This window comes from Bos grunniens, chromosome 25 (genome assembly GCF_055505025.1).
Source record: "Bos grunniens cultivar Pamir isolate PY7600 chromosome 25, Bosgru_T2T1.0, whole genome shotgun sequence".
In the NCBI taxonomy this organism is placed as follows: Eukaryota; Metazoa; Chordata; class Mammalia; order Artiodactyla; family Bovidae; genus Bos; species Bos grunniens.
Genome location: NC_141189.1, coordinates 15684308 through 15712115, shown reverse-complemented (window position 1 = coordinate 15712115; position 27808 = coordinate 15684308). Strand labels below are relative to the sequence as shown.

Here is a 27808-nt window from a genome sequence, read left to right as displayed (position 1 = left end):
AGCAAAGGAGCGCGCATCCCGTCTACCGATTCGCCCCGCCCGCCTGACGAATCTGCGCCTGTTCAACGCGCCACTCAAATCTCCCCAGCTCTGGCTGGCCTCCTCCCCTTCGCCCCGCCCCCTTTTCCTCTGGGATTAGTCGCTGCTTTCAACGCCGCCGATTCGTCAAGGGTCCCAGGCCAGAGCAGCTGGATAGTCGCGGTGAAGTCCATTCTCCGGGGGATGCGGCCAAACTCCAGGCTCACTGGGCCGCAACTCTTGAGCTTCATAGGCCGCCGGCCGAGGCGAAGCCGCTATCCTCGGCCCCGTGGGTCTCCCGGAGTCGCCCGTGGCGAAAGTGCGAATGTAGAAGCTGTGCCCGCTGGGCCTCGCGCAGGTGGCGGTGGTGTTTGGTGCGCGCGCCGGGGAGGTGGTGGTGGGGGGGCGCCGCCGCCGCCACCGCTGCGGGGCCGGGTCTCGCGCTGTCGCCGCCGCCGCCGCCGCCTCGCGCCGCTGAGGTGCCGCGCGGGGTGGGGGGAGGGGGAGCCGCTCGCCGCGAGCGGGTGAGTGGGGCCGCGCCGCGCGTGCGCGGAGATGGGGGGGCAGAATGCGCCGGGGCGGGAGGAGAGGGCAGCGGCGCGCGTTTCCCCCACCCCCCGCTCGGATTCAGGGCCGAAGCCGGGTCTCGGGCTCGGTCTCGCGGTGTTTCCAACGCCCCGAAGAGGTGCCACTTCTTGGCCAGAGGATTGGGGCGCGGGGACGGGAGCGGTGTGTGGGAGCGGGAGCCGGGCTTGGCCTGGGCCGCTGGCCGGTGAGGAGGCGGGAGGGGGCGGGGCCTGCCAGGGGGCGGGGGAGGGGTCTTGCGCCGAGGCCAAGTGGGGCGCGCGCTAGGGAGAACGGGAAGGTAAGGGGGCGCGAGATGGGCCTGGGGGCCAGAGGGGAGAGTTGGGAGGTGGAGAGAGGATGGGGTGTTATGGTGAAAGAAGGTACTTGGGAGAAAATCTGGGGGAGCCTCGGGTCATGGTGAGTGAGGTATGGAAACTGAGGTGATGAGTTACCTGGAGTCGGGGCTAGTCAGTGAGGGGCAGCAAGGGAGTTGGGCCTAAGTCGTGAACCCCTTTGCTTATCCCTCTTTCCTCGCAGTGTAAATGAGCAAAGATGGATCAGGAAGGTGGGGGAGATGGGCAGAAGGCCCCGAGCTTCCAGTGGCGGAACTACAAGCTCATCGTGGATCCTGCCTTGGACCCTGCCCTACGCAGGCCTTCTCAAAAGGTGTACAGATATGATGGAATCCACTTTAGTGTCAACGTGAGTGTCCCAGGCCTTCCCCAGATCTAGGGAACTCAAACCCGATCTCCTCTGTTATCTCTGCTCATAACCTAAAACCTGCATTCTTTAAAGTGGGCAACCAGAACCCAGCTTTCTTGCTCATGGGTCTCCAGAGGGGCTCTAGAGATCAACACTGTGGTTTCACCTTGAGCTGTCTCTCTGTTCCTGATTATTTTCCTAGGACTCAAAGTATATACCAGTGGAGGACCTCCAAGACCCCCGTTGCCACGTCAGGTCCAAAAACAGAGACTTTTCCCTCCCAGTCCCAAAGTTTAAGGTACGTTTCTGCTAATCTCCTGGTGTGGTGGCCCTTGGAGGGTGTGGGGGCTCCATCCTGGTAGTCTAGTCTTAATGTAGCATAGGGAAAGGGGGTTTTCCTAGTGAAAGAGTCTAATAACAGACCTAATAATTTCTGAGGCTATGAGACTGAGTTGTTGTGGACAGGAGGTGTGTTTATTTTCTAGAAAGGTATAGGCTAGGTGTCCCAAAAAGGGTGTTAAACTTTTTGAAGGATGAAGACAGGTCAAGCTGCTACACCTATCACTGTGTACCTCTAGACCGTGCATAGCAAAATAGTACCCTTTGTATTACCCCAATTTCTCAGTTAAGGGGAGTGACAGTGCCAGGGACTCCATCCCTGGAGTCCTCTGTTCCTGTCTCTCACTCTGTGTTTTTTCCTCAGAGGATTCCCATGTCTTTGTCCAGGCGGGATACTCATCAGTCCTTGGAGGACTGAGTCTAGAAAACTGGTGGTTCTTAATCTCCTTTGTTAGCTCTTTATTCTTCCTTTTTAATAAGTCACTTGTGGGGTTCCCACATCCCTCTTTTTTCACATTGTATACTTTTCCTGGACAATGTCTTTCCCATCCACAACTTTCACTATTACTGAAGTGTTAATGACTTCCAGATCTCTTGAAACTCCAGACTTATTTGCCTGGTGGAGGGACAGCTCCATCTGGAGGTCCCAAAGAAATCTCAAGCTCAGGAGATGTAAAACAATTATCTTCACCCCCTTTGTCCTGCTTTTCTTTCCATTTTCCTTTTGCTGATGAATGGCAACACCGTGTACTCAGCTGCACAAGCTAGAAACCTGGTGTCATCCTGTGATTCTTCTGTCCTTAATCTGTCACCAGGTCGTGCTGACTCTTTTTCTAAACACATCTCTCTCTTTTTTTAAACATTAATTTTTCTATTTCTGTTGCCATTCCTTTAATACCGAGTCTTATGTTCACTTTCCCTGGTTTCCCTGCCTCTGTTCTCTTCTCCGTTTATTGCTGTCATGCGTCTCTTTGGTTTTGCTGTCATCTTATTTTACTTTTATTGGCAAGTTCACATTTTTGTGCATCGGCATGTATGATTACTAGTCTGGCCAGCCTCATCTCCTGCCTCAATAGTGCATACCTGTGCTCTCTCGTACTGTGCGCTTTGCAGTTTCTAGGCGATGCCAAGTTATTTTACAGTCGTGTGCCCTACAGGTCCTGTCATTATGGTGAACTCCTGTTTATCCGAAAAGTCCAGTATGAATGACAGCACCTTTATGAATTTTTCCTGCCTCCTCTCTGAGCAAAGGTTTCGTTCTCTGGGCTCCCAAACACCCCGTCTACACCTTTGTTGACACTTGTTGTGTCACGTTGTGATTGTGTGTGTCTGTCTGTCCTGTCTGCATTTCTGCATAGAACTCTCTCTTTTCTCCATCTTTGTATTCCTAGTGCCCCGTCCTTGGGAATCACTTAGTGAAAGCTGAGCTAGTGAATTATTTTCATATAACTGGTTCTTTCTATGAATGTTCTCACTTTGTACATTTCTTTTTCTGGTTCTTGCCATCATTCTGTGCAGAGAATTCAGGGAAGAGAGAGGTCAGGACAGATGTATCCTTTGTTGGGACCCCGTTCCCCATCCCCTTGCCTCTTGATTTCTCCATTCTCTCTCTCTCAGCCTCATGGATCTCGCTAAAGTTTCCCAATGGGGCAAGGCGTGGTGATCAGTAGTGAGACTCCAGACTTAACTCCTGTCCTCTCCACAGCTGGATGAGTTCTATATTGGACAGATCCCATTGAAAGAAGTGACATTCGCAAGGCTGAATGACAATGTGCGGGAGACCTTCCTGAAGGATATGTGCCGAAAGTATGGTGAGGTGGAAGAGGTGGAGATCCTTCTCCACCCCCGTACTCGCAAGCACCTGGGCCTGGCCCGCGTGCTCTTCACCAGCACTCGGGGAGCCAAGGAAACAGTCAAAAACCTCCACCTTACCTCCGTCATGGGCAACATCATCCATGCCCAACTCGACATCAAAGGTGAGGGCTCTCTCGCTTGCTGCCCAGGGTTGGGCTCCGACGGACCTGGCAAGTAGTCAGGTCCATGATTTCTCCTCTGAAACTCTTGGGCCACGTGTTTCTCACGTCAGAATTTTATAGAGAGATTATGGTACAGATACCGGCTTCTGTGTGTTGACTCTGTCAGGGTTGGGGCAGCACCCTCTGGTTTAATGTATGACTGTATTTTGTGAGAAACAATCTGAAGAGTCATACTGGGTAGGATGAATAAAAACGATGGTAAATAGCCTCAGATCAGGGTTTGGCACCAAGTTCTAAAAAACACTAGGTTTTGAGTTTTTTTGGTTTTGAAATTTTAGATGAAGAATTAGGGACATATATAGGTGAGTGATGGGCTTCCTTGGTAGCTTAGATGGTAAAGAATCTGCTTGCAGTGTGGGAGATCCAGTTTTGATCCCTGGATTGGGAAGGTCCCCTGGAGAAGGGAATAGCAACCCACTCCAGCATTCTGCCTGGGGAATTCCTTGGGCAAAGGAGCCTGGTGGACTACAGTTCATAGGGTCCCAAAGAGTCAGACACGCCTGAGGGACTAAGCAGCAGCAGCTGAGGTGAGTGAAGCAGTCTGGACTTCTGTGCTAAGTAGCAGTAGGGAGGGGTGGGGACTGGCAGCTGTCTAGTGGCATCTGAAGGTGCGAGCTATTAGCTGACACTAGCCAATTTGTCAGAGAAGGCAATGGCACCCCACTCCAGTGTTCTTGCCTGGAGAATCCCAGGGATGGAGGAGCCTGGTGGGCTGCCGTCTATAGGGTAGCACAGAGATAGACACGACTGAAGCGACTTAGCAGCAGCAGCAGCCAATTTGTACATGGGGATGAAGACTAGCAGATTTTTAAGCCAAAAATCCAGTTTTTTGTGTGAAATCTCGTGGGTTTTGTTTTTGTTTGAGATATTTGTTTATTTGGCTGTGCCCGGATCTTAGTTGCGGCATGCAGGCTCTTTAGTTGTGGCATGCAGACTCCTAGTTGCAGCATGTGGGATCTAACTCCCTGGCCAGGGATCAAACCCGGGCCCCCTCCCTTGGGAGTGCATGGTCTTAGCCACTGGACCACTGGAGAAGTCCCAAACTAGTGGGTTTCTCCGTCACCCTTCCCAATACTTTAAGTGATTGTGTAGGGCAAATAAATCACAGTGGTGGGCTGAGTTTAACCTTCAGGCTGCCATCATACTGCTGTAGTTAATAGGATGAGGAGGATGGTGGGGGCCAGCTTGAGATGACTGGGTTTGAATTCAGGTTTCACCACTCTGCAGGTCAGTTTTCTTTAAGCCTTTACGATAGAGTTACGGATGCTTTTCTCTTCTGGTGATTGTCGAACATAGTAACAGACATTAGAAGTATTTTTGTAAACTATTAAGGGCCATTTGGTATGTTGTTTGTAGTAGTTACCAAGTAGAGACTAGGTAGCAGAACTTAAAGCTCCTAGACTCCAAGAAATCTTAGCAAATTGAGGCCTGAGGAAAAAGTGGGAATACAAAATCTGAAAGGAGTTGTTTCTTCCATCTGAGTCTCTCGGTTTCCATTCTCTTCCCTCCAGGTCAACAACGAATGAAATACTATGAACTGATAGTCAACGGCTCCTATACCCCTCAGACGGTGCCCACTGGGGGCAAGGCCCTGAGTGAGAAGTTCCAAGGCTCTGGTGCAGCCACGGAGACGGTGAGAAGCTCGTAGTTGGCGACGCCCTTGCCCCACAGGCGCAGTACTTAGATGCCAGGGGCAGCCTTTGGGCAGTTCCGGACTTCACTGTTAAAGTATAGGAAGAGCCAGAGAAAGGACGCCTCACTGGTTTCCAAAAGCAGGGGATCGGGGTTCTTGGTTTGGTGAAGGTCATGTTGTCAAATGGTGCTTGACCTCTTCTGGTTTCCCCCTACCGCACTCTCTCCCCCCCAGACCGACTCCCGCCGCCGCTCCTCGTCAGACACAGCTGCCTTCCCGGCAGGCTCGGCTGTGGTGGGCACTCCCGGCAATGGCACCCCCTGCTCCCAAGACACAAGCTTCTCCAGCAGCCGACAGGACACCCCGTCTTCCTTTGGCCAGTTCACCCCTCAGTCCTCCCAAGGAACCCCCTACACGTCTCGGGGCAGCACCCCCTACTCTCAGGACTCTGCCTACTCCAGCAGGTGCAGCGGAAAGCCCCTCTGAGACCCCCAGAGGCGGGGAGCTGCCTGGGAAGAGGAAACCCAAAGTCTCAAAAGAGGGAGTTGGGGATAATTGGTCTTATTGGTTCCTTGCGGATTCAGCCAACACACCCCTGTCCTCGGGGAATTTACTCTGTGGCTAGGAACCCAACAGCCATTAGATCTCCCTTTGGGGGCAGTGTAGAAGGGCTTTGGGTGCTGATGGCTGGGGCAGTGGGGTTTGGTCATACAGAGCTGCACTCCGCTAACCGCTGCACATTTCCTCCAGCACCACTTCAACCTCCTTCAAGCCCCGGCGGTCAGAGAACAGCTACCAAGATTCCTTCTCCCGCCGCCATTTCTCCGCCTCTTCGGCCCCCACAACCACCTCTGCCGCCATCTGCGCCACCACTGCAGCCACCGCCTCCGCCTCCTCGTCGTCCTCGTTGTCTTCGTCCTCTTCGTCGTCCTCTTCCTCCTCCTCCTCTCACTTTCGTGGTTCCGACTCAAACTACCCAGCGTATTACGAAAGCTGGAATCGCTACCAACGCCATGCTTCCTACCCACCCCGCCGGGCAACTCGGGACGAGCCCCCCGGGGCCTCTTTTGCCGAAAATACCGCTGAGCGCTTCACGCCATCCTACACCTCCTACTTGCCCCCCGAGCCCAACCGGCCTGCTGACCAGGACTACCGGCCTCCTGCCTCCGAAGCTCCACCCCCAGAGCCTCCAGAACCTGGTGGAGGAGGGGGCGGCGGGGGGCCCAGCCCCGAGAGAGAAGAAGCTCGAACTTCCCCGCGCCCAGCCTCACCGGCCCGTTCTGGCTCCCCAGCCCCAGAGACCACCAACGAGAGCGTGCCCTTCGCTCAGCACAGCAGCCTGGATTCCCGCATTGAGATGTTGTTGAAGGAGCAGCGTTCCAAGTTTTCCTTCCTGGCCTCTGACACCGAGGAAGAGGAAGAGAACAGCAGCACAGGCCCAGGGGCTCGGGACACAGGGAGCGAGGCCCCTTCTGGGTCTGGTCACGGGCCCTGCACACCCCCTCCAGCCCCGGCGAGTTTTGAGGATGTGGCACCTACAGGGAGTGGAGAACCAGGAGCTACCCGGGAGTCGCCCAAGGCCAATGGACAGAACCAGGTGAGTTTGGGGTCTGCCCATGAAAGTGCCTGGGATCTGGGAGAGCAGACTTGGGCCCGGGGGGAGAAGGAAGGGAACTGGGCAAGAGAACAGAGATTTGGGGAAAAGTCCACAGAACTGGCGGTAGGCTCCTGTGACCGTCCTTTGCGCCCCACAGGCTTCTCCATGCTCTTCCGGAGAGGACATGGAAATCTCCGACGACGACAGGGGCGGCTCACCCCCTCCGGCCCCGACACCCCCCCAGCAACCTCCACCCCCTCCGCCGCCACCTCCCCCACCCCCTCCTTACCTGGCTTCCCTTCCCCTTGGTTATCCTCCCCACCAGCCTGCTTACCTCCTCCCCCCACGACCCGACGGGCCGCCGCCTCCCGAGTACCCCCCTCCTCCTCCGCCACCCCCCCACATCTATGACTTTGTGAACTCCTTAGAGCTCATGGATCGACTTGGGGCTCAGTGGGGAGGAATGCCCATGTCCTTCCAGATGCAGACCCAGATGTTAACTCGGCTCCACCAGCTGCGGCAGGGCAAAGGATTGACCGCGGCCTCAGCGGGTCCCCCCGGTGGGGCCTTTGGGGAGGCCTTCCTCCCATTCCCACCCCACCAAGAGGCGGCCTACGGCCTACCATACGCTCTGTACGCTCAAGGGCAAGAAGGCCGAGGGGCATACTCCCGGGAGGCCTACCACCTGCCTTTGCCCATGGCAGCCGAGCCCCTGCCCTCCTCAGTCTCAGGAGAAGAGGCCCGGCTGCCCCCCCGGGAGGAAGCAGAGCTGGCCGAGGGCAAGGCCCTACCCTCGGCAGGCACCGTGGGCCGTGTACTGGCCACCCTGGTCCAGGAGATGAAGAGCATCATGCAGCGAGACCTCAACCGCAAGATGGTGGAGAACGTGGCCTTTGGAGCCTTTGACCAGTGGTGGGAGAGCAAGGAAGAGAAGGCCAAGGTGAGGCCCAGTGCCTGGGACTGGAGAGACCAGGGCTCCGTTGGTGGAAATAGACCTCTGGCTTCTTCAGGCTACACAGCTCAGAAAAGAGAGGTGGTCAGGGTGAGTGGAGAGACTAGGTGCTCAGTGGTCCATACAGCTGAGCACAGGGGGGTTGGAGGGTACCCAGAACAGTAGAAAAGGGAGGCGTCTGAAGAGTGGGAAGAGCTTTGTCCTGGTTCCACCGCTGCCTCGCGGCAGACGAAGCCCGTAGTCTCTGGGCTTCACTCTGCAGTGTCTCCATTTGTAGAGTGGGAGTGATAGCAGCAGCTTTGTGAGACTGGTAGACGGAGTGAGCGGACTATTGAGAAGATGCCTGTACAGGGGCTGGTGGAGGGAGGTGTGGCGTAGATGTGTGTCAAATGGAGAAGTGAGTGGATGCCTTTCTGTATTCCTGGGGCCTGGGAGTAGTTCTCAGGCAGGAGGCAGGAGGGAGCGCCTGGGTTCTGGGGCTCAGTCCCCCTACTGCCTGCAGCCATTCCAGAATGCAGCTAAACAGCAAGCCAAGGAGGAGGATAAAGAGAAGACAAAGCTCAAAGAGCCAGGCCTGCTGTCCCTCGTAGACTGGGCCAAGAGTGGCGGTACCACCGGCATCGAAGCCTTCGCCTTTGGATCAGGACTGCGAGGGGCCCTGCGGCTGCCTTCTTTCAAGGTACCCGGAATTGTGATCTTGCCTGGTTGGGTGGGGAGAGAGTTGAAAGCGGGGTTCCCTTCCTTAGAATAAGGGTGGTTGGGAACCATGAGTGTTTGGGTTTTCTCTTTTCATCTTGTAGGTAAAGCGAAAAGAGCCTTCGGAAATTTCAGAGGCCAGTGAGGAAAAGAGGCCCCGGCCTTCTACTCCAGCTGAGGAAGATGAAGATGGTGAGTAGGTCAGGTGAAGGAAAAAGGGGAAAACAGTCTGCTTAGATTCTAATGGCCTTCCCTGGTGGCTCAGACGGTAAAGAATCTGCCTACAATGTGGGAGACCTGGGTTTGATCCCTGGATCGGGAAGATTCCCTGAAGAAGGGAATGGCTACTCAGTCCAGCATTCTTGCCTGAAGAATTCCATGGACAGAGGAGCCTGGCAGGCTGTAGATTCTGATAGGAAACCAAGAGGCAGGGGTGAAGGGGTGAAGGTGTCTTGAGGGCAAGAATCCAAGTGAAGATTTGAAACAAAGTTATAATAAAGCAGCTCTTTGAAATGTGAAGTTAGACAGGTTATCCACCCAAAGTTACCATCTAATGCTTAAGCCTGCTTGCACCCTTCTTATCAGTCTAAGTCTGAGCTGTATAGCTTGATGGCTTCTGTGGCTTGGAAACTTCCTTACTGAATCTGGTCTGCTTCCCTGGAGACCTGTTGACTTTAGTACGACTTTCTTGGGCCAGATATTAAAAGAAATCACCTCCCTCTTTCACCCAGCCCAGAAAAGGATGAAAGATAAAATGGGTCCAGTGTGTTTAAAACTGTGTAAAGTGTGAAGGAACTCTGCAGTTTGTATGTTTCTCTACTGAGCCTCCGCTTCTTGTCTGTGAAACAAGGTCTGTGTTATGGGACTGTGAGAAAGGCCAGTGGTTGTGTGTGAAGAGCTCCTTTCACCAGATGGGGCTGTTACTGCTGGTGGTAAATTGCGCCACCTACCCCTCTTCTGGACCTAGATGCTGAGCGAGAGAAGGAGGTTGGAGAGCCAGGCCGTCCGGGGACCAAGCCCCCGAAACGAGATGAAGAGCGAAGCAAGACCCAGGGCAAGCACCGCAAGTCTTTTGCTCTGGACAGCGAAGGGGAGGAAGCATCCCAGGAGTCCTCCTCAGAGAAGGTGAGGAGCCTGCGTTCTGAGTTCCTGCCGCCATAGCCAGCTTCTCTCTGCGCTGGAGCCCCGGTGGCCACGCTTCCTAGAGGACCAGTTGTTCTTCTGTTAATTCCCAATTGTCCCTTTCCCTAAGGATGAGGAGGATGAAGAGGAAGATGAAGAAGATGAAGAGCGTGAGGAAGCCATGGATGCTGCAAAGAAGGAGACAGAAGCATCAGACGGTAAGCACCCAGGGTGTGCAGTTGAATCCTGGGAAGGGAGAGATTCACCCACCCGTCCAGCCCTTTCCTTGCCCGTGTAACCTGCCCGCTGGATCAGCTAGCCATCTTTGCCTTCCCCCACAACAACCGCCTTTTAGCCTCATTCTTTGGAACCCTTGGCCCACTGCAAACAACACCCAGAATACTGCCTCCTGCTTTCCTCTGAAACAGGCCCTCCCATGAAGACAACCCAGCGTGGCCTGTTTCTCTTCCCAAGATAAGGGGGCTGCCTTTCCTGCTGCCCCTGCTGCTGCCACACCGTGCCTTTCCCGCTTTAGGCACTGCTCTTCCCATAGAGCCGGGCCACCAAGCTCTGTCAGCTTCTTCCCCTGCCTGCAGCTGCTGTCACTGAAGCCAGCTCTGTGCCTCAGTTGAACACGTGTCTGTCCTTTCGCATTTATTGAGGCCTGGGTACATGGTTCAGTCTCTCTTCATTCCTTTCTTCAGAAATAGATGCTGAGGCCCTGTTGTGAGCCAGGCACCGTTCTAGGTATTAGGACATAGCAGTGACCAAGGCAGAGGTGGTTCCTGCTCTTCTGAAGCTGGCGATCAGCCAGAGGGGAGGCGGGCACTTGACAAACAAGTGGACGAATAGCAGCACTTCCAGTGGAGAGACATGCTTTGAAGAAAATGAACTAGATTTATGGGGTCGGGAGGAACAGGCTCAGGGAATGGGGGAAAGATGGGCTCTTTTATAGCTGATGGTAAAGAGATGTCTCCGAGTGGTGCCATTTGAGGCCAGAATTGTAAGAACGATGGTCTGAGAGCTTCCATCTCAGGAGAGCAGAGGGCAAAGTCATCCGCTAAGAGTGAGGGGCGCAGACCCCTTCACATCCATGTGGTCACCAGTTCCCGTCAGTCTTACCGCCTCAGTGTCTCTTCCAAGGGCACCATCTTCTCTTACCTATGACGTCCCCACTCAGCCCCCAGGTCTGCTGGGCGAACTCCTCCTTGTTCTTCTTGACGTCAGCATTTTCTTCACAAGGATGCCTTCCCTGATTTGATCCACCAGGCAGAATCCGGGCCTTCCCATTGCCTGCACTGTGCCACCCCACCCCCCAACCCTTCATACTGGAATTTATCACACTGTAGGCCAATCGTGTGCCTCTCCATCTCCTTGTGGGTAGGAGTCCCCAGCACCTAGCACGGAGCCTCACATATCCCTAGTAGTGACTCAGTGAATGAACCCACAGCTTGACTAAGTGAGGGGTCTTCTCACCTCGCCTGACTCCCCGTTCTGGATTTCCAGGCGAGGACGGGGAAAGCGATTCGTCCTCCAAATGTTCTCTGTATGCTGACTCAGATGGTGAGAACGATAGCACGTCGGACTCTGAGAGCAGCAGTTCCTCCAGCTCCTCGTCTTCTTCATCCTCTTCGTCTTCATCCTCGTCCTCCTCCTCCTCATCTGAGTCCTCCTCAGAAGAAGAAGAGGAAGAGGAGCAACCAGCAATCATACTCGCAGCATTGTCGCCCCCTAGAGATGTCCCCACGCCCCTGTCAGCACCTGCAGAGGAGCCCGAGCCAGAAAGGGTTGAAGACTCCCCAGTCACACCTCTCCCCGAACAGGAGAAGTCTCCTGTGAGACCTGCAGGTAGGTGGTGGGGAGCTGCTGTCGAAGTCTTTGTGTATGTGTGTGTCTGTGTTCATGGGAACGGTGGGGTTGACATTTATTAATTGTATGCACATGTGTGACTTCGTTGGAAAACATGCAAAGTTGGCCAGGAGTCACCTTCTCCTGTCACTCGTCCCTTGAGACATTTATGGCCTGACACACTTAGATCACACTGCCAGAAACAGTTTTCTGAGACGGACCAGGTGTTTGGCTACTAAAAACAGAATGGTCTCTTCTCAAATAAGTTAAGGAGAGAATTCCCAATTTAGTAAATTTCTCCTCCTCATTTTTTCTTAAGCCTCTTCCTTAATGTGTAGTATATACCTGGGTTTAAATGGACAGATTGGATAGATGATAACTATTAACAACGTGAACTGAGAAGTTAATTCTGTCTTTGCTTTTCTTTGTAAATTTGTACATTCAGTTGTCATTTTATATCACACATGTAATGTGTCTTGCTGAGTGAACTGTTGTTTCAGGCAGTAGCTACTTATTTATTGAATGGGGGCGAGGGATAGGATAGTGTGCACAATAGGCCCTGTTTTCACCCTCATGAAACTTACCATCTGTAGGAAGAGACAGTTTAGTCTCTCCTTAAAAAAATACTTAAGAAACTCTGTGACTACAAACTGTAAGGGCCATGAAAGAAAAGTCTGGGTACTTTGAGAACCTGAGCACATCTGTGAGGAAGTCTTCCCTGCTGAAGCACCACTGGGCTAGAATCAAGCCAAGGCAGGCAGGAGAGTGTGTGCAAAGGCCCTGAGGCAGAGGAAATGGTGTGCTCGAAGATAAAAAGGAAAGCTAACCTGGGGAGTGAGAGTAAGGGGGAGCTAGGGTGGCCTAAACTGAAGAGATGAGCAAAGACTGAATCATGGAAAATGAATAAGCCTTGCTAAGAATGTGGGCTTGATGTTGAGGGCATTCGAATGCCATCAGAAGACTGACGTGATTATATCCATGTTTTGAAAAGATGCAGTGCAGAGAAAACTTGGAGAGGGGCCAGAGTGTATGCAGGGAGATTAAGAGGCTATTGCAGTAAGGCAAGCGGTGGTGGTTAATTTGGATTGCTCTCATGATGGCACCCCACTCCAGTACTTTTGCCTGGAAGATCCCATGGACGGAGGAGCCTGGTGGGCTGCAGTCCATGGGGTTGCTAGAGTCGGACACGACTGAGCGACTTCACTTTCACTTTTCACTTTCATGCATTGGAGAAGGAAATGGCAACCCACTCCAGTGTTCTTGCCTGGAGAATCCCAAGGACAGGGGAGCCTGGTAGGCTGCTGTCTATGGGGTCGCACAGAGTCGGACACGACGGAAGCGACTTAGCAGCAGCAGTAGCAGCATGATGGAATTAACTCAGTTTTCAAGTTCTGCTTTAGAGATGTGTGTGGCCTTCCAGAAATCTCATTTGAACCTTGTTGGGAATTTGTGGTCTGAGACAGGCAGTGAGCACAGGAAGACCTGTCAGCATTGATGCACCCTGTTCTGGTCCAGATCCCATGAGAGGAGGAATGGAGGCACTGATTAACCCTAAGACACCTTTCAGCCTCTTGAAGTCCTTGGGTGACAGAAGAGCCAATGGGGTCGCAGGTCAGGGGGTATTAATCGCAGTTCTCTTTGGGAGGGTAGGAAGAAAAAGCCGGATGTGATCAGATCTGCATGTCAGGAGGATCATTTTGCCAGAAGTGGGAGGATTTCTAAGAGGTGAAGAAGGAAGTGGGACAGCTGAGAAGGTTTGAAGGGATGTGGGTGAGCGAAGGGCCTGAACCAGAGCGGGGTGGTTACAGTGAGGACAGGGTGCGGGGAGCGGAAGTGGGAGGAGGGTTTGAGAGAAAGTTAGGAGCCAGAACCTCTCGGTTAAAGTACTTACCAGGAAAGGAAACTCAAGGAAAGCCAGAACTAGGGAGAAGTCTGATGCATTTAATTGGGGTCAAGTTTCATGTGCCTCTGGGACCTCCGGGTAGGAACATTGAATGGGCAGTTGGATCAATAGATCTGAAGCTCTACACCTGAAACTGTCACAACCTTGTTAGTCAACTATACTCCAGTATAAAATAAAATGTTAAAAAAGAATAGATCTGAAGCTCTAGAAAACAGTAGGTGGGAAATGCAATAGGTATTTGTAAGTAGAGGTGTGAATACATGTGTATACCTTGGAAGGATGTATGGAATGAGAGAAAGGGGCCAGAGCCTAACTGTTTTATAAGAGATAGTGGGCAGAGTGGAGCCAGAGGAGACTGAAAAGGAATGACCAGAGAGGTGGGAAGGAAACCTGAAGCTCAGGGTATCAAAAGGAGATTGTGGCCTGTATTTTTGGAAGGCCTTAAAAGGAAAAGTGAGTGTTGGATTTGTCAGTTAGGAGGTCACCAACTTATGAAATTGATAAGCTTACCTTGCCTTATCAATTTCAGTAGTGTGGCTCAAGTTAGAGGGTGTTAAGGAATAAGGGCAAGTGACAGATAACCATTCTTTTGGTAAGGGTAAGCTATGCTCGTGGAAGAAGAGAGTTGAGGGGGATGGTACCTAATGTTAGTGAACGTTTCTTGAGTAGGTCCCATGTGCCAGACTCTAGGCCTAGTGCATTGCAAATATCACTTTCTCATTTACTCCTCATAGCATCCCTGCTCCTCCCATTTTACAGATGAGGAATGTGAGGCTTAGTGAGATGATCAAGGTTTCCCAGCCGGGATTGGAGAGATGGCAGAAAAGTGCAGGGTTGATGGAGGGTTAGTTTTTCAAAGTAGGTGAGACTTGAGTGTGTTCATACATTGAAGGGAAAAGAGAGCAAGTGGAGGGACCAAGAGAGAGAGGAATACTTGCTGGAGTGGCACACCTGGGGAGGCGGAGGATGGACTCTGTAGGTCAGATGCAGATCTCTCTGTAAATGGGGAGACAGGAAGTTGTGGGGTCTTTGCCTGAAGGCCACCTTTTCCTCTCTTCAGTAGGAAGGCAGGACATTTCTTTTTACTGTGTGTGTATATGTGTAATTTATTTATTTGGCTCTGCTGGGTCTTAAATGCAGCACTGGGGATCTTTAGTTGTGGCATGTGAACTCAGTTTCAGGATGTGGGATCTAGTTCCCTGACCAGGGATCGAATCCAGACCCCTTGCCTGGGCAGCACAGAGTCTTAGCCACTGGACCACCAGGGAATTCTCAGGCAGGACATTTCTGAGAGTGAGGGGGCACAGGTGGAGCCTGGAACGTTGGGGTGAAGGAAGAGAGATGGGTTGGGTGGATTCCAGGTTAGGTAGAGGTAGTGGAAGGCTTCAGAAAGTAGCGTGAAAGGAGAGGACAAAGCAAGGGCCCCTGTGATCTGAAATGACCAAGAGTGAAGTTAGTTTAGGGGGAAGGTGATGGGCTGGAGGATGATAGAGGATGGGAAATTGAACAGGCATGATGGGGTGAAGTGAAAGGACTTGGAGAACTGTGGTCAGAGGATAGAGGTCAGAGTCACAGTCTGAGGTGGAGGGATGAGATCAGGTGTGTAACTGGTGGAGGGTAACTGAGGATGAGTGCCTATGAGAATCTGGCGAATAGGTGGGCTGTCAGAGCCCTCTAGTAGGTAGATGGCAGAGGAGAGAGAGGAGAGGAAGATGAAGGCCTTTAGAGAATGGTAGGAGAATCTGAGCTACCAAGGACACGACTGGATAGAGACCTGTGTGGTCTGATGGCCAGAGCCTGGAGAGGACTGGTCTGGTGGATCCCAAAGACAGGGGCCTGGACACCTTTAAATCTCGACTTTCTTGTCTTCCCATCTGGTACATCTGCTCTGCTGCACATGGTCGTCCTCTGCTTCTCCATTCCAGCAGAATATGTCTGCCCCACAGACAGACCGCCTCCTATCTTGAATCCTTATCCCCGGGGAAGTTTCTAGTTGGGATGGCTTGGGTCACACAGCCATCAGTTAGTGACGGCCTGGGGGCAGGAAGTGGGGTAGGTCATACAGTATAAACAGTGGCTTCTGGGAGTTGTATCAAGTGGGCAGGTACCCCGAAAGTTGTCTCCCAGAATTATGAAAGGCATGGCCAGCTTTCTTTCAGGACGGGGAGCAGAAGGGAAGTCTCTGGAAGAAGCTATGTTGGGGGAGGGATTGGGTTTTCTCCAAAACCAGGCTGCCAGGGGACACAGTAGGCTAGGGTGGGAGGTTGGGGCAGAGGAGAGGGCTGCCCTGGAGCACAGGAAAGGATTAGACAGGAGAGGACTTGTAGGAACTAGGGGACTGGAGAGCAGCACCCAGGGCCTCACTAGCTTCAGAGCGTGGGTTGCTCCTGGCTGACAGCCCGGGGGTGTCTGGAGCCTCGAGAGACAGGAGGCTGGGGGGATGTTGGTTGAGGCAGTGGAGGCATGTTGATCACTGCCTGCTCAGGCCAGACCTGGTGCTGGCTGCCCTTGAGCTCTGTGGATGGTAGAGCCAGATGTGGAACCATGGAGTCGCAGGCCAGAAGGTACAGAGCGGCATGGAGCAGGAGATAAGATCCCAAACTCAGATCCCAGGCTGCCCTGGGGCACAGGCCTTGTGCTGCCACTTGCTACCTGTGTGATTGGGCAGATTATCAACCTCCCTCTGCCTTGACTTTGTAAGATGGGGTTAATAATAGTACTCACATCATTGGCTTGTTGTGAGGATGAAGAGAGTATTTACTATAGTGAAAGGCTTGGGTTAGTGCTTGGCACAAAATTCCAGCTATTAATCTGGTGCAGCAAATTTGAAGCTGGCAATTGAGAGCCACCAGCCTTCTGGTTCTGAGAAGACATTAGCAGTACCTGAGGAAACTGGGTAAGTCTTCACAACGGTAGTGGCCTTGAGCTGGATTCAAAAGCTGTGTCCAGGCTTTCTGGATGGGCGAAAGGAATGAGGTGTTCTGAAAAAGGGACAGGGCCTTTGCTCACCTTTTGCTCACCCCCTGAGCTGCTGCTGTTCAGGCACAGCCCTCTCCCAGGGGCTGTCCTGCAGACCTGACCCATCCCTGTGAGGCCAGTCCATGGCCTCGCCCTTTCATTCTAGGCTGTAGCCAAGGATGTGAGCAAAGGGCCAGGGGCCTGAAAGACCGTGCCTCTTTGAATGGCATACACGTTTGTATATGTAGATTTAGAAAAGGTTTCCAAAGCCAAAAAAGTGTAATTTCATTGACGTGAAGGAAAAGCCCAAATAAAGTACCACCTCAGCTTCTTCCTTTCTCATTGGGTAAGACTCCAGTACAATTTTATAAAGCCTTTTGATACAAGATTCAGTTTCTTACACTGTATGTATTTTAACCTCACAGAACAAAGAATATTGTTTGTAGTCAAAATAATGGATACTATAATTCTGGGCAGATCTGGGCAGTTGCATCCTGGTTACAAAATGCAGCTGGCAAAAAAGTTGTCTGATGTCTGTCTGATTGTTGGATGAGGTTCTGTCACTACCAGTCTTGGTCAAAAAAAAAAAAAGACCAGAGTCCAAGTGTTGAGTTGAGGCGCCACCCTGCCCTTCAGAGTTGGCGCTGCCCCGTGTTTCATGTGATTGTCTCCTTGGACCAGAAGTTCTAGGAGGGCTTCAAAGGTGTTTGCCTCATACCCGACATAGTTAAAAGTGAAGTCGCTAGTCACATCTTACCAGACTCCTCCGTCCATGGGATTTTCCAGATAAGAATACTGGAGTGGGTTGTCATTTCCTTCTCCAGGGGATCCTCCTGACCCAGGGGTTGAACCTGGGTCTCCCACATTGCAGGCAGATACTTTACCATCTGAGCTACCAGGGAAGCCTTCCCATAGTTCAGTTCAGTTCAGTAGCTCAGTCGTGTCTGACTTTGCGACCCCATGGACTGCAGCACACCAGGTATTCCCATCCTGTCCCTGTCCATCACCAACTCCTGGAGTTTACTCAAACTCATATCCATTGAGTTGGTAATGCCATCCAACCATCTCATCCTCTGTTGTCCCCCTTCTCCTCCTGCCTTCAATCTTTCCCAGCATCAGGGTCTTTTCCAATGAGTCAGTCTTCACATTAGGTGGCCAAAGTATTGGCGTTTCAGCTTCAGCATCAGTCCTTCCAATGAATATTCAGGACTGATTTTCTTTAGGATGGGCTGGTTGGATCTCCTTGCAGTCCAAGGGACTTTAAGAGTCTTCTCCAATACCACAGTTCAAAAGCATCAATTCTTCAGCGCTCAGCTTTCTTTAAGATAGTCCAACTCTCACATCCATACATGACCACCGGAAAAACCATAGCTTTGACGAGACGGACCTTTGTTGGCAAAGTAATGTCTCTGCTTTTCAATATGCTATCTAGGTTGGTCTTAACTTTTCTTCCAAGGAGCAAGCATCTTTTAATGCAGTCACCATTGCAGTCACCATCTGCAGTGATTTTGGAGCCCCAAAAAATAAAGTCTGTAGCTGTTTCCATTGCTTCCCCACCTATTTGCCATGAAGTGATGGGATAAGATACCATGATCTTAGTTTTCTGAATGTTGAGTTTTAAGCCAACTTTTCCACTCTCCTCTTTTACTTTCATCAAGAGGCTCTTTAGTTCTTCACTTTCTGCTATGAAGGTGGTGTCATCTGCATATCTGAGGTTATTGATACTTCTCCCAGCTGTCTTGATTCCAGCTTGTGCTTCATCCAGCCCAGCATTTCTCATGATGTACTCTGCATATAAGATAAATAAGCAGGGTGACAATATATAGCCTTGACGTACTCCTTTGCCGATTTGGAACCAATCTGTTGTTTCATGTCCAGTTCTAACTGTTGCTTCCTGACCTCCATACAGATTTCTCAGGAGGCAAGTCAGGTGGCCTGGTATTCCCATCTCTTTAAGAATTTTCCACAGTTTGTTGTGATCCACACAATCAAAGGCTTTCCCATAGTTAGTGCTTAGGAAGTGTTTGCAGAAGGTATGAATGAGCAGATGCCAAATGCCTTCCTAATGAGGACATGGCAGGTGGGAGAGGCCAGTGTGTCTGGTGGAAGGTGAGGAGCAAGGGCGGCTGGGGTGTGGACTCCCAGAGGAGGCTGGCTGGTTGCCTGCCTCCAGCGAATTTCCGTCATCAAATGCATCTGATCACATTGGCCGAGAAGCTGACCCTCGCCCTTCTTTGTGCTTCCCTCCCCAGGTTCCACTGAGGAACCGCCTTCCAGTGCGCCCCAGCCTCCCCCAGAGCCACCAGCTGGACCCCCGGCCCCCACCCCCCGCCCCGACGATCGCCCCTCCTCTCCCATCCCTCTCCTACCCCCACCCAAGAAACGCCGGAAAACCGTCTCCTTCTCTGCGGTGGAGGAGGCACCAGCCCCAGAGCCTCCCCCCGCCGCCCTGCCACAGGCCAAGTCCTCCGGCCCTGCCTCTCGCAAAGCCCCCCGGGCTGTGGAGCGGACCATTCGCAACCTGCCCCTCGACCACGCCTCTCTGGTCAAGAGTTGGCCCGAGGAGGTGTCCCGAGGAGGCCGGAACCGGGCCGGAGGCCGGGGCCGCTCCGCCGAGGAAGAGGAGGCTGAACCGGCCACAGAAGTGGACCTGGCCGTGCTGGCTGACCTGGCCCTGACCCCAGCACGGCGTGGCCTGCCCGCTCTGCCCGCCGCCGACGACTCGGAGGCCGCGGAGACACCGGACGAGGCCGAGCGCCCGGGTCCCCTGCTCAGCCACATCCTCCTGGAGCACAACTACGCCCTGGCCGTCAGGCCGCCGCTGCCGCCCCCGCCGCCACCCTCCACGCCTGCTCCTCGTCCCTTGGAACCCGTTCCGGCCCCCGCGGCCCTCTTCAGCTCCCCGGCAGACGAGGTCCTTGAGGCCCCGGAGGTGGTTGTGGCCGAGGTGGAGGAGCCAAGGCAGCCGCCACAGCAGCAGGAGGACGGAGAGGAGGAAGAGGAAGAGGAAGAGGAGTCGGAGTCATCGGAGAGCAGCAGCAGCAGCAGCAGCGACGGCGAGGGCGCCACCCGGCGGCGCAGCCTCCGTTCGCACACGCGGCGCCGGCGGCCGCCCCCACCCCCGCCCCCGCCGCCGCCCCCCACCTTCGATCCCCGCAGCGAGTTTGAGCAGATGACCATCCTCTATGACATTTGGAACTCGGGCCTGGACTTGGAGGACATGAGCTACCTGCGGCTGACGTACGAGCGGCTTCTGCAGCAGACTAGTGGGGCCGACTGGCTGAACGACACCCACTGGGTCCAGCACACCAATATCCTAAGCCCCAGAGGCTGGCCTCGGGACAGGGAGACAGGCCTGGGGGTGGAGGTCGGGGGGCCTCCCTGGGGTCGCTGGCTAGGCACTGCCCTCCTGCGATCATTCCTGGGTCTGTGTTTATTTCCTTCCCTGTCCCGTTCTCTGCCACGTTCAGCTTGGGTATTTCTCCTCTGGCTGCCAAGTCACCATTTCTCTCTGTTTCATGCGTGTTTTCTGCCTTCTCAAGTTTTGGTGGCAGAAAAGGTGGAGTTTAAGACATTTCTGTCTGTCCTATCTTAACAGTGAGTAAACTCAGGCCTCCAACTAAAGCCAGTCAGTCACCCTTTCCATGGGCTGGGACTGGGCGGGGGGTAGAGAGGGGAGCAGAGCCCCAGGGATCTGGCTGGGGAGCACCCGGTTCTCTTCCTTGACACCCTGCACTCACCAACCTGAGCACTCCGAAACGCAAGCGGCGGCCCCAAGACGGGCCCCGGGAGCACCAGACAGGCTCAGCCCGCAGTGAAGGCTACTACCCCATCAGCAAGAAGGAGAAGGACCGGTACCTGGACGTGTGCCCTGTCTCGGCCCGGCAGCTGGAAGGAGTGGATACTCAGGTGAGTCTCTGCCTGGGCACCTGCCCAGTGGCAGCATCTTCTTTCCATGAGTTCTTATGTCACTTACCTCCTCCCCGGCCTGCTCCTCACAGGGGACTAACCGCGTGCTTTCGGAGCGCCGGTCAGAGCAGCGGCGGCTGCTGAGCGCCATTGGCACCTCTGCCATCATGGACAGCGATCTGCTGAAGTTAAACCAGCTCAAGGTGAGGGAGGAGTGGGAGCTGAGGAGGGCAGGGGCACTGTGGGAAGGTGGCATCACGGAGACCCCTAGGGGTGGTCGGGCACGAGTGGCCAGAACACTTCTGCCCCGGAGGTCTGAGGAGCGGCCAGCGGCTGGGTTGAAGGGGATTCCCAATGGCACAATCTGCCTTCTGCCCTCTAGTTCCGGAAGAAGAAGCTCCGATTCGGCCGGAGCCGGATCCACGAGTGGGGACTGTTTGCCATGGAACCCATCGCCGCTGACGAGATGGTCATCGAATATGTGGGTCAGAACATTCGCCAGGTGAGGCTGCAGCCCCTGACCTGACACCAGAACCACCCAGCCTTTGGGTGAAAGCCCATGCTCTCACCTGGCTCCCAGACTTAGCCAGTGACACCTGCCTGTTTTGTTCCCCTTCCTTCCTTCAACAACTAGTCATGGGTACTAGTAAACTAGCTTCCCTGGTGGCTCAGCAGTAAAGAATTGGCCTGCAGTGCAGGAGACGTAGGTTCCATCCCTGAACTGGGAAGATCCCCTGGAGAAGGAAATGGCAACCCACTCCAGTATTCTTGGCTGGGAAATCTCATGGACAGAGGAGCCTGGCAGGCTGGGGTCACAAAGAGTCAGACATGACTGAGCAATTAAACAGCAGCTGGTAAACTGGATGTTAGTGATCCAGTAACAAATACTGATGAATATTATGTCTCCCTTAAAGACCTCATGGTTTAGTGGGCAAGACAGGTACTGAACGGGTAACTCCAGTGAAGAATGATGCTCAGTTGATATGAAAGGAGATGTTCAGGGGGGCAAGGGCAGTAGGAGTGACCTTTAAACCAGAAGCTGAATGATGCTGAGGCATCCCAGGCCCGAGTTAGAGGACAGGGTGCTCCTCAACGTAGGAGGCATAGGTAAAGGCCTGGAGGCAGGATGGTCTTAGGAGCACAAGGAAGTCACTGGGAAAACTCGGGCCAGTGGCAGCAGAGTGAGGCCAAGGGGCCAGTGGAGGCCAGATGCCACAGAGCTTGGGAGTCGTGTTAATAAGATTGGACTGATGGTGAGAGAAGTTGCCGTGAAGCAGTAAGCAGGAGAGGATTTGGAGGTTAGTAAGCTCCATCTGACTGCCGTGTGAAGCGAGAACTGGGTGGGGCTGTTGCAGAGATCCGGACCAAAGGTAGGGGTGGCCTGGACAGGCAGTGGGTTTCAGGTAGCTGGCAGAACCAGGCAACCAGTTGGTTCTGAAGATGGAGGGCAAGGGCTGAGGCAAGACGGTTTCTCTGGGCACTGCCTTTAGCAGCTGGGAGTAGGAAAGGCTGCCAGCAAAGAGGAGGAGCGGGTGTGTGGTCAGAGGCCTCCGGTCAGGACAGTGCCCAGGGGATGTCTCATGGGTGACGCCCAGCAGTTCCACTGAGGTGGATTTTGGCTGGAGATAGGAGTTTGGGAGGAGTCACCCCACTTAACTGGCTCTCGGAGGCCTGGAAGAGAGTGAGTTTGCCCAAGGGGAGAGTGCAGAGGGTTTTTCTGGCTGATTACTGGGAAACGAGTTACTCCTCACATGAGAATGTGGGCCTTGACGTGGACAGCAGCAGCTGTAGGTCCTGATGTGGAAAGAGGGTCCTGGGAGAAGAGATGAGTAGGGTTCAGTCCATGAAATAACCACTGTCATCTCAGGAACCGTCCCAGCCCCCGAGAGTCTGGGGAATCCTCCATGGGCCAGGCAGACCCCCCCCAGGAGGAGCCAGTGGCTGCTTCTCCTGCCCCGTGGCTAGTGCAGACTTCCCTGGGGTCCTTCCTCTGGGTGCCTCTGTCATGACAGCAGCCAAGGGTATTGGGAGGTGTTCGTCAGAGGAAGTCCTGGAAGCAAACTCAGAAGTCAGCGCTTTGGGGTAGCAGGTACTGGAGGGAGATCTGTGGATTCAGGACAGGCTGGCGTGGCTCCCGGGCTGGCAGCTGGGGGACCATCTAGACCCCTGATCGCAGGGGCCAGTGGAGTCCAGCCTGGCCTGGCAGGAAGCTGAGGGGCAGCCCCCTGACCATCACCCCCTGTCCCGTTAGATGGTGGCCGACATGCGGGAGAAGCGCTACGTGCAGGAGGGCATTGGCAGCAGCTACCTGTTCCGGGTAGACCACGACACCATCATCGACGCCACCAAGTGCGGCAACCTGGCGAGGTTCATCAACCACTGCTGCACGGTGCGCTGGCGGGGGCCGGGCAGGGGGTGGCGGGAGGGTGCAGGGCAGGAGCTGGGGCGGGGCCGGCCGCCACTGACGCTGCCCTCGGCCCGCAGCCCAACTGCTATGCCAAGGTGATCACCATCGAGTCCCAGAAGAAGATCGTGATCTACTCGAAGCAGCCGATCGGCGTGGATGAGGAGATCACCTACGACTACAAGTTCCCGCTGGAGGACAACAAGATCCCGTGTCTGTGCGGCACGGAGAGCTGCCGCGGCTCCCTCAACTGAGGTGGGGCAGGACTGGTGCCCTCACCCCTATTTATTCCCCCTCGCCGCCCTGAGCTCCCAGCGCTCCCAGCCTTAGTGGGCTCAGTGGGGCCCACCTGCCCCTCTTGGAATGTGGGCTTGGGGGCCCTGAGCCCAGCGAGGGGGCCTGAGTCCCTTGAGGCACCTTCTGCGGGACCCCTCTTGCCCCTGCCCTCCCTCCCATCCCCCCCAATTTTTTTTTCTTTGCGGAGAAGAAGCTGTAAATGTTTTGTAGCTGCCAGCAGCTGTTTCCTGTGGAAACCTGGGGTGCCGGCCTGTACAGATCCTGTTCTTGGGGGGCCTCCCAGCCCCCATGCTTTGTGTTAATGGGGACTCCCCCTCTGTGCCCTGCGTGCACCCCTCCCCAGTTTAGGGGTCTCTGGGGGCAGTGGCCATGTTCTCCCCCTGGAGGGGGCCCTGCGCCCCCAGTCCTGGGGACTCCGTGCCTGGAACCCTGCCTCATCTGTTCCTGCCAGACCCGTGGGTCACCCTCCCACCTGGTGTCTGGAAGCTCTGGCTTTGCCAGGCCAGGATGGTGGGGGGCAGGCCCTTCCTGTTGGGCTGGACTGTACATATGTTAATAGTGCAAACCTGACGCCACATTTTTATAATTGTGATTAAACTTTATTGTACAAAAGTGCTTGGTCAGTATCTTTGGGAAGGAGTAGGGTGGGATGGGGATTGAGGACAGAGGGTGGGACAAACGAAGATGGTGGGGGAACAGGTGGCCTGCAGTTTGACGTGGGTAGAGGGGCTTTGGGGCCAGAGCCTAGACCTGCAGACTCAGCCCCCATCACTTTGGGCCACCTGATAGGCTGGACCAACCATCCAGAAATCCCCGCCAAGGCCAGCCAGAGCCAGGCCAAGGTCAGGCCTCCCTTCCCTTCCCAGAACCACAGCTGCTGCTGGGCTCCGGGTCTCCTGGGAGGTCCACCAAGAGGGAAACACTGATGTCATGCACTGGAGTGAGGTCACCCTGCCCGCCCTGTTCTGCAGCGGCCAAAACCCCTACTCAGCACCCACCCAGCAGGTTCTGTTTCCCCATCCCCATTCCACAAGCTCTCTGCTGGAACCAGAAGCCCATGCAGCACAGAGTGGCCACCAGAGGGTGCCCTGTGGCAAGGCTGGAGGGCGGAGAGGTGGAGGCTGGGCTGGTCTCTGTTCCTGGAATGGGCCAGGAGGGAGGAGGAGCAAGCGGAAGGGGACCGTGTGGCGCTGGCCCAGGAGACACAGAAGACCGCCTCGGTGCCTAGTTAGGCGCCCTAGGACTCTGGCTGCAGGTAGGTCCCTTCCCCTAGCTCCGCCCTTCCCGCCTTCCTCTACCCGCTGCCCCAGCTCCCTGCCAACCACCCTTCATTTTTGGCCCCTGAACTTCTCCCTCTCCCTCAAACCCTGACCCCTTCCTCCATGCCAAGCCTGCCCCCTTATCTCGGGAACTGCAGCTGGTAGGGTCAGAGGGCAGGTAGCCTGGCCACTTGCACTCACAGCCACAGCCTCCAGAAAACGCTCCGGCCCCTGGATCATTGCTCCGGTTGACTGAGTCAGAGGCCCCTTCTAGGAGGAAAGGGGCAGCCCGTGCTGGGGCAGTCGGCGGCAGGCCACCCAGGTGAGGCAGGGTGTCTTTCCCCAGCCAGGTATGGCCGACTCTGCCGAAACCCAGGAACTGGTATACCTGGTCACAGGTGGCTGTGGCTTCCTGGGGGAACATGTAGTCCGAATGCTGCTGCAGCGGGAACCCCGGCTCCGTGAGCTGCGCATCTTTGACCTACACCTGGGTCCTTGGCTGGAGGAGCTGAAGACAGGTGACTGGGGGGAGAGATGGGGGAGGGACAGCAGAGGGTGGGGAGGGTGTGGACTCCTTTCCGAGTGGCGGAAAAGATGATGCCTGTTATGTCTCTCCGGGGGAAGCAGATAGGATGAATGAGTCATTAGGAAAATGTGGCTCCTGAGGGTGTGGGCCAAGCCCAGCAGCTGGCTGATGGTCTCAGCTCTGACATTGCCTCCGCCCGCCCCTACCCGCTCCCAGGGCCCGTGCAGGTGACGGCCATCCAGGGGGATGTGACCCAGGCCCACGAGGTGGCAGCGGCCGTGGCCGGAGCCCACGTGGTCATCCACACAGCTGGGCTGGTGGACGTGTTTGGGAAAACCAGTCCTGAGACCATCCACGAGGTCAACGTTCAGGGTAAGCTGCTCCCTACCTGTTCTGACCGTGTCCTTAGTACTCCCTGGCCCGTGGCCTGATCTTGGCTGTTTGTTCCCTGCTCCCTTTTTGACCCTGACCTCTGATCACCCTGTGACAATCTGTCCCTTCTGCCCCTGTGGTGGCAGGCCGGTCCTCACTGAACTCTGTGGTTCTCCCCAGGCCTGGGGAAGGCGGGCATGTATCCTCGTCCAGTGTTGGGATGGGGAGGGGTAGAGGCAGATGGGGAGGAAGCTTCAGTTTGGACACACAGCCCCCTACCTCCCTCAGGCACACAGAATGTGATCGAGGCTTGTGTGCAGACTGGAACACGCTTCCTGATCTACACAAGCAGCATGGAAGTTGTGGGGCCCAACATCAAAGGCCAGCCCTTCTACAGGTGAGCTGAGGTCCCCCCAGTCCTTCCAGGGCCCCACCTCCCCTCAGCACTAAGAACGTTCCCTCTCCCCCTACTAGGGGCAATGAGAACACCCCCTATGAAGCCGTACACCGACATCCCTATCCTTGCAGCAAGGCCCTAGCTGAGCAGCTCGTCCTGGAAGCCAATGGAAGGGAGGTGAGACTTGAAAAGATGAGATGTGGGAGATGGGGCTGCCTGGCAGAGGCAGAACCTGAGCCTGTGGGCTTTTTTTTTTTCCTTCTGGCCACACTGCATGGCATGTGGGATCTTATTTCCCCAACCAGGGAATTGAACCCTCACCCCCTGCTGTGGAAGGGTGGAGTCTTAACCACTAGACCTCCAGGGAAACCCCTGGGTTTTTTTTGTTTGGTTTGGTTTTTGTTTTTGTTTTTCTCAGCATGGGCTCCTTTGCATCCTGCCTTGGTTTCCTTCCCTCTCCAACCCGAAGGGACCAGGGCGGAAAACAAAGCACAAGATCCTTGGTCTGAGCAGGGCGTGCCTTTTTTGCTCCCAGGTCCTGGGGGGGTTGCCCCTAGTGACATGTGCCCTGCGTCCCACCGGCATCTACGGCGAAGGCCACCAGATCATGAGGGACTTCTACCACCAGGGCCTGCGCCTGGGGGGCCGGCTCTTCCGGGCCATTCCAGCCTCTGTGGAGCATGGCCGAGTCTACGTGGGTGAGGCCCGGGCTGGGTGGTGGGGGAGGCTAAAAAAAAACAGGGGCAGGACTCGTGTGGTTCTCAGGAGTGGGGGGTGTTATATACTCTAGCTAAAAAAGGACAGTTTATACATGGGCCAGAGCAGACTCTGATATGTGGGCATCGTCTTCACAGGCCATAGAGGAAACAGCATCCTTGTGAGTGGGGAAGGCTGACATAAATACCAAGTCATAGGCTGAAAGTGTTGCAGTTTTGGGGGTAGCATCTCCTCAGGAGAGAAGAAGGGGGAGCATCTCCCCAGGACCAAGAGAATAAGGAACTGTATCCATACAGGCTGGCCTAGGGGAGCACCTGGCTAGGCAGCCTTCAGTAGGGCTGTAGTGACGTGGGTGGTATCTATGCGGACCCGAGAGGGTGGCTTGCTCATGCGCTGGCCCAGGAGACAGCAGCATCTGTGTGGTTACCAGGGCACTCAAGGACATATTCCCCCCCATTCTCTCCTCGGCACCCCCACCGCCACAGGTAACGTGGCCTGGATGCACGTGCTGGTGGCCCGGGAGCTTGAACACCGAGCTGCCCTCATGGGCGGCCAAGTGTACTTCTGCTATGACAACTCGCCCTACAAGAGCTATGAGGACTTCAACATGGAGTTCCTGGGTCCCTGCGGACTGCGGCTGGTGGGCACCCGCCCACTAATGCCCTACTGGCTGCTGGTGCTCCTGGCCGCCCTCAACACCCTGCTGCAGTGGCTGCTGCGACCGCTGATGCTCTATGCGCCCCTGCTCAACCCCTACACGCTGGCCGTGGCTAACACCACCTTCACCGTCAGCACCGACAAGGCTCGGCGCCATTTCGGCTACGAGCCCCTCTTCTCCTGGGAGGAGAGCCGGACCCGCACCATCCGCTGGGTGCAGACCGTGGAGGGCTCAGCCTAGTGACAGAGCAGCTGGGCCCAGAGCCTGGCATGGCGCGGCATCATCAGGTCCCAGAGCCCTTAGACCCTGGTGGGGAGGGCAGGCTGAGCCAGAGGAGGGGGCTGATGCCAGACTGGCGGTCCCAGAGCCCTCCACCTTGGAACCCAGGAGCCTTGAGCCTGTGTCTTAATGTCCCTAAGTTCTAGGGCAGGGTTTGGGGGCAGGCATGTCTGTGTCTTCACTCTCAACTCAGGCCTCATGGCTGCTTAGTGAGGATCTGACCGCCCTGATGTTCTCAACGACACCATCCCATTTCTGGCTTTCCGAGCAGAAAGTGGGCAGAAATCCTGCAGGCCTTCATTGCTGGCTCTTGGATGTCCTTTGTGATCCTCAGGCCTGGTTTCAGAGTAAAGACGCTCTCTTAACTCTTCCCACCACCTTGGTCCCTGCTTGGGGGTCACAGTCCCATGATTTTAAACATTTATTACCTTTAGACATCTATCTTTTAATACTTGTCAATAAAGGCTGAGGAAGTCTATGTATTTTTCCCTTCTTGCCCCCTACTCTGCCTGAGGTTGCCCCAGTAATGCGTACCTGTCCAAGCCCTGGATTAAAACTCCTCTGAGCCTGTGCCCATCCCCCCAGCCAGCACCCACCCCCCACCTCCCACCATGTCTCT

The 27808-nt window shown here is 54.8% G+C and overlaps 2 protein-coding genes across 10 annotated transcripts; both read left to right on the top strand.

The window, feature by feature from the left end:
- The first annotated feature begins 197 nt into the window (after positions 1 to 197).
- On the top strand, positions 198 to 23593 carry SETD1A (SET domain containing 1A, histone lysine methyltransferase). Of its 7 annotated transcripts, none has more exons than XM_086374860.1 (19): positions 198 to 337; positions 1123 to 1287; positions 1490 to 1585; positions 3332 to 3602; positions 5174 to 5295; positions 5530 to 5759; positions 6046 to 6892; positions 7050 to 7832; positions 8347 to 8523; positions 8645 to 8732; positions 9508 to 9665; positions 9793 to 9880; positions 11169 to 11510; positions 18624 to 19682; positions 20108 to 20280; positions 20373 to 20483; positions 20663 to 20782; positions 22532 to 22669; positions 22765 to 23593. In XM_086374860.1, the coding sequence occupies exons 2-19, from the start codon at positions 1138 to 1140 to the stop codon at positions 22936 to 22938; spliced, it is 5127 nt and encodes a 1708-aa protein (XP_086230986.1). In that variant the 5' UTR covers positions 198 to 337; positions 1123 to 1137; the 3' UTR covers positions 22939 to 23593. The 7 variants fall into 7 exon arrangements, with proteins under 7 accessions (XP_086230986.1, XP_086230992.1, XP_086230985.1 ...); XM_086374866.1 differs by having other exon boundaries at positions 235 to 376; positions 11223 to 11510; XM_086374859.1 differs by having other exon boundaries at positions 235 to 376.
- On the top strand, positions 23565 to 27667 carry HSD3B7 (hydroxy-delta-5-steroid dehydrogenase, 3 beta- and steroid delta-isomerase 7). 3 transcript variants are annotated; one of them, XM_086374897.1, is made up of 7 exons: positions 23565 to 24236; positions 24639 to 24758; positions 24983 to 25138; positions 25427 to 25535; positions 25613 to 25712; positions 26071 to 26233; positions 26738 to 27667. In XM_086374897.1, the coding sequence occupies exons 1-7, from the start codon at positions 23912 to 23914 to the stop codon at positions 27148 to 27150; spliced, it is 1386 nt and encodes a 461-aa protein (XP_086231023.1). In that variant the 5' UTR covers positions 23565 to 23911; the 3' UTR covers positions 27151 to 27667. The 3 variants fall into 3 exon arrangements, with proteins under 3 accessions (XP_086231023.1, XP_086231022.1, XP_086231021.1); XM_086374896.1 differs by having other exon boundaries at positions 24142 to 24236; positions 24587 to 24758; positions 25667 to 25712; XM_086374895.1 differs by having other exon boundaries at positions 24142 to 24236; positions 24587 to 24758.
- Positions 27668 to 27808: the final 141 nt, after the last annotated feature.

What these genes read in the sequence shown, in the direction of transcription:
- HSD3B7 (XM_086374897.1), top strand. Translation starts at nt 23,912, where the DNA reads ATGCACTGGAGTGAGGTCACCCTGCCCGCCCTGTTCTGCAGCGGCCAA. An exon ending in GCTGGAGGAGCTGAAGACAG is followed by an intron (nt 24,759 to 24,982) that starts GTGACTGGGGGG and finishes ACCCGCTCCCAG; the next exon opens with GGCCCGTGCAGGTGACGGCC. An exon ending in TGGAAGCCAATGGAAGGGAG is followed by an intron (nt 25,713 to 26,070) that starts GTGAGACTTGAA and finishes TTTTGCTCCCAG; the next exon opens with GTCCTGGGGGGGTTGCCCCT.
- SETD1A (XM_086374860.1), top strand. Translation starts at nt 1,138, where the DNA reads ATGGATCAGGAAGGTGGGGGAGATGGGCAGAAGGCCCCGAGCTTCCAG. An exon ending in GAATCCACTTTAGTGTCAAC is followed by an intron (nt 1,288 to 1,489) that starts GTGAGTGTCCCA and finishes TTATTTTCCTAG; the next exon opens with GACTCAAAGTATATACCAGT. An exon ending in TGGAAGGAGTGGATACTCAG is followed by an intron (nt 20,281 to 20,372) that starts GTGAGTCTCTGC and finishes TGCTCCTCACAG; the next exon opens with GGGACTAACCGCGTGCTTTC.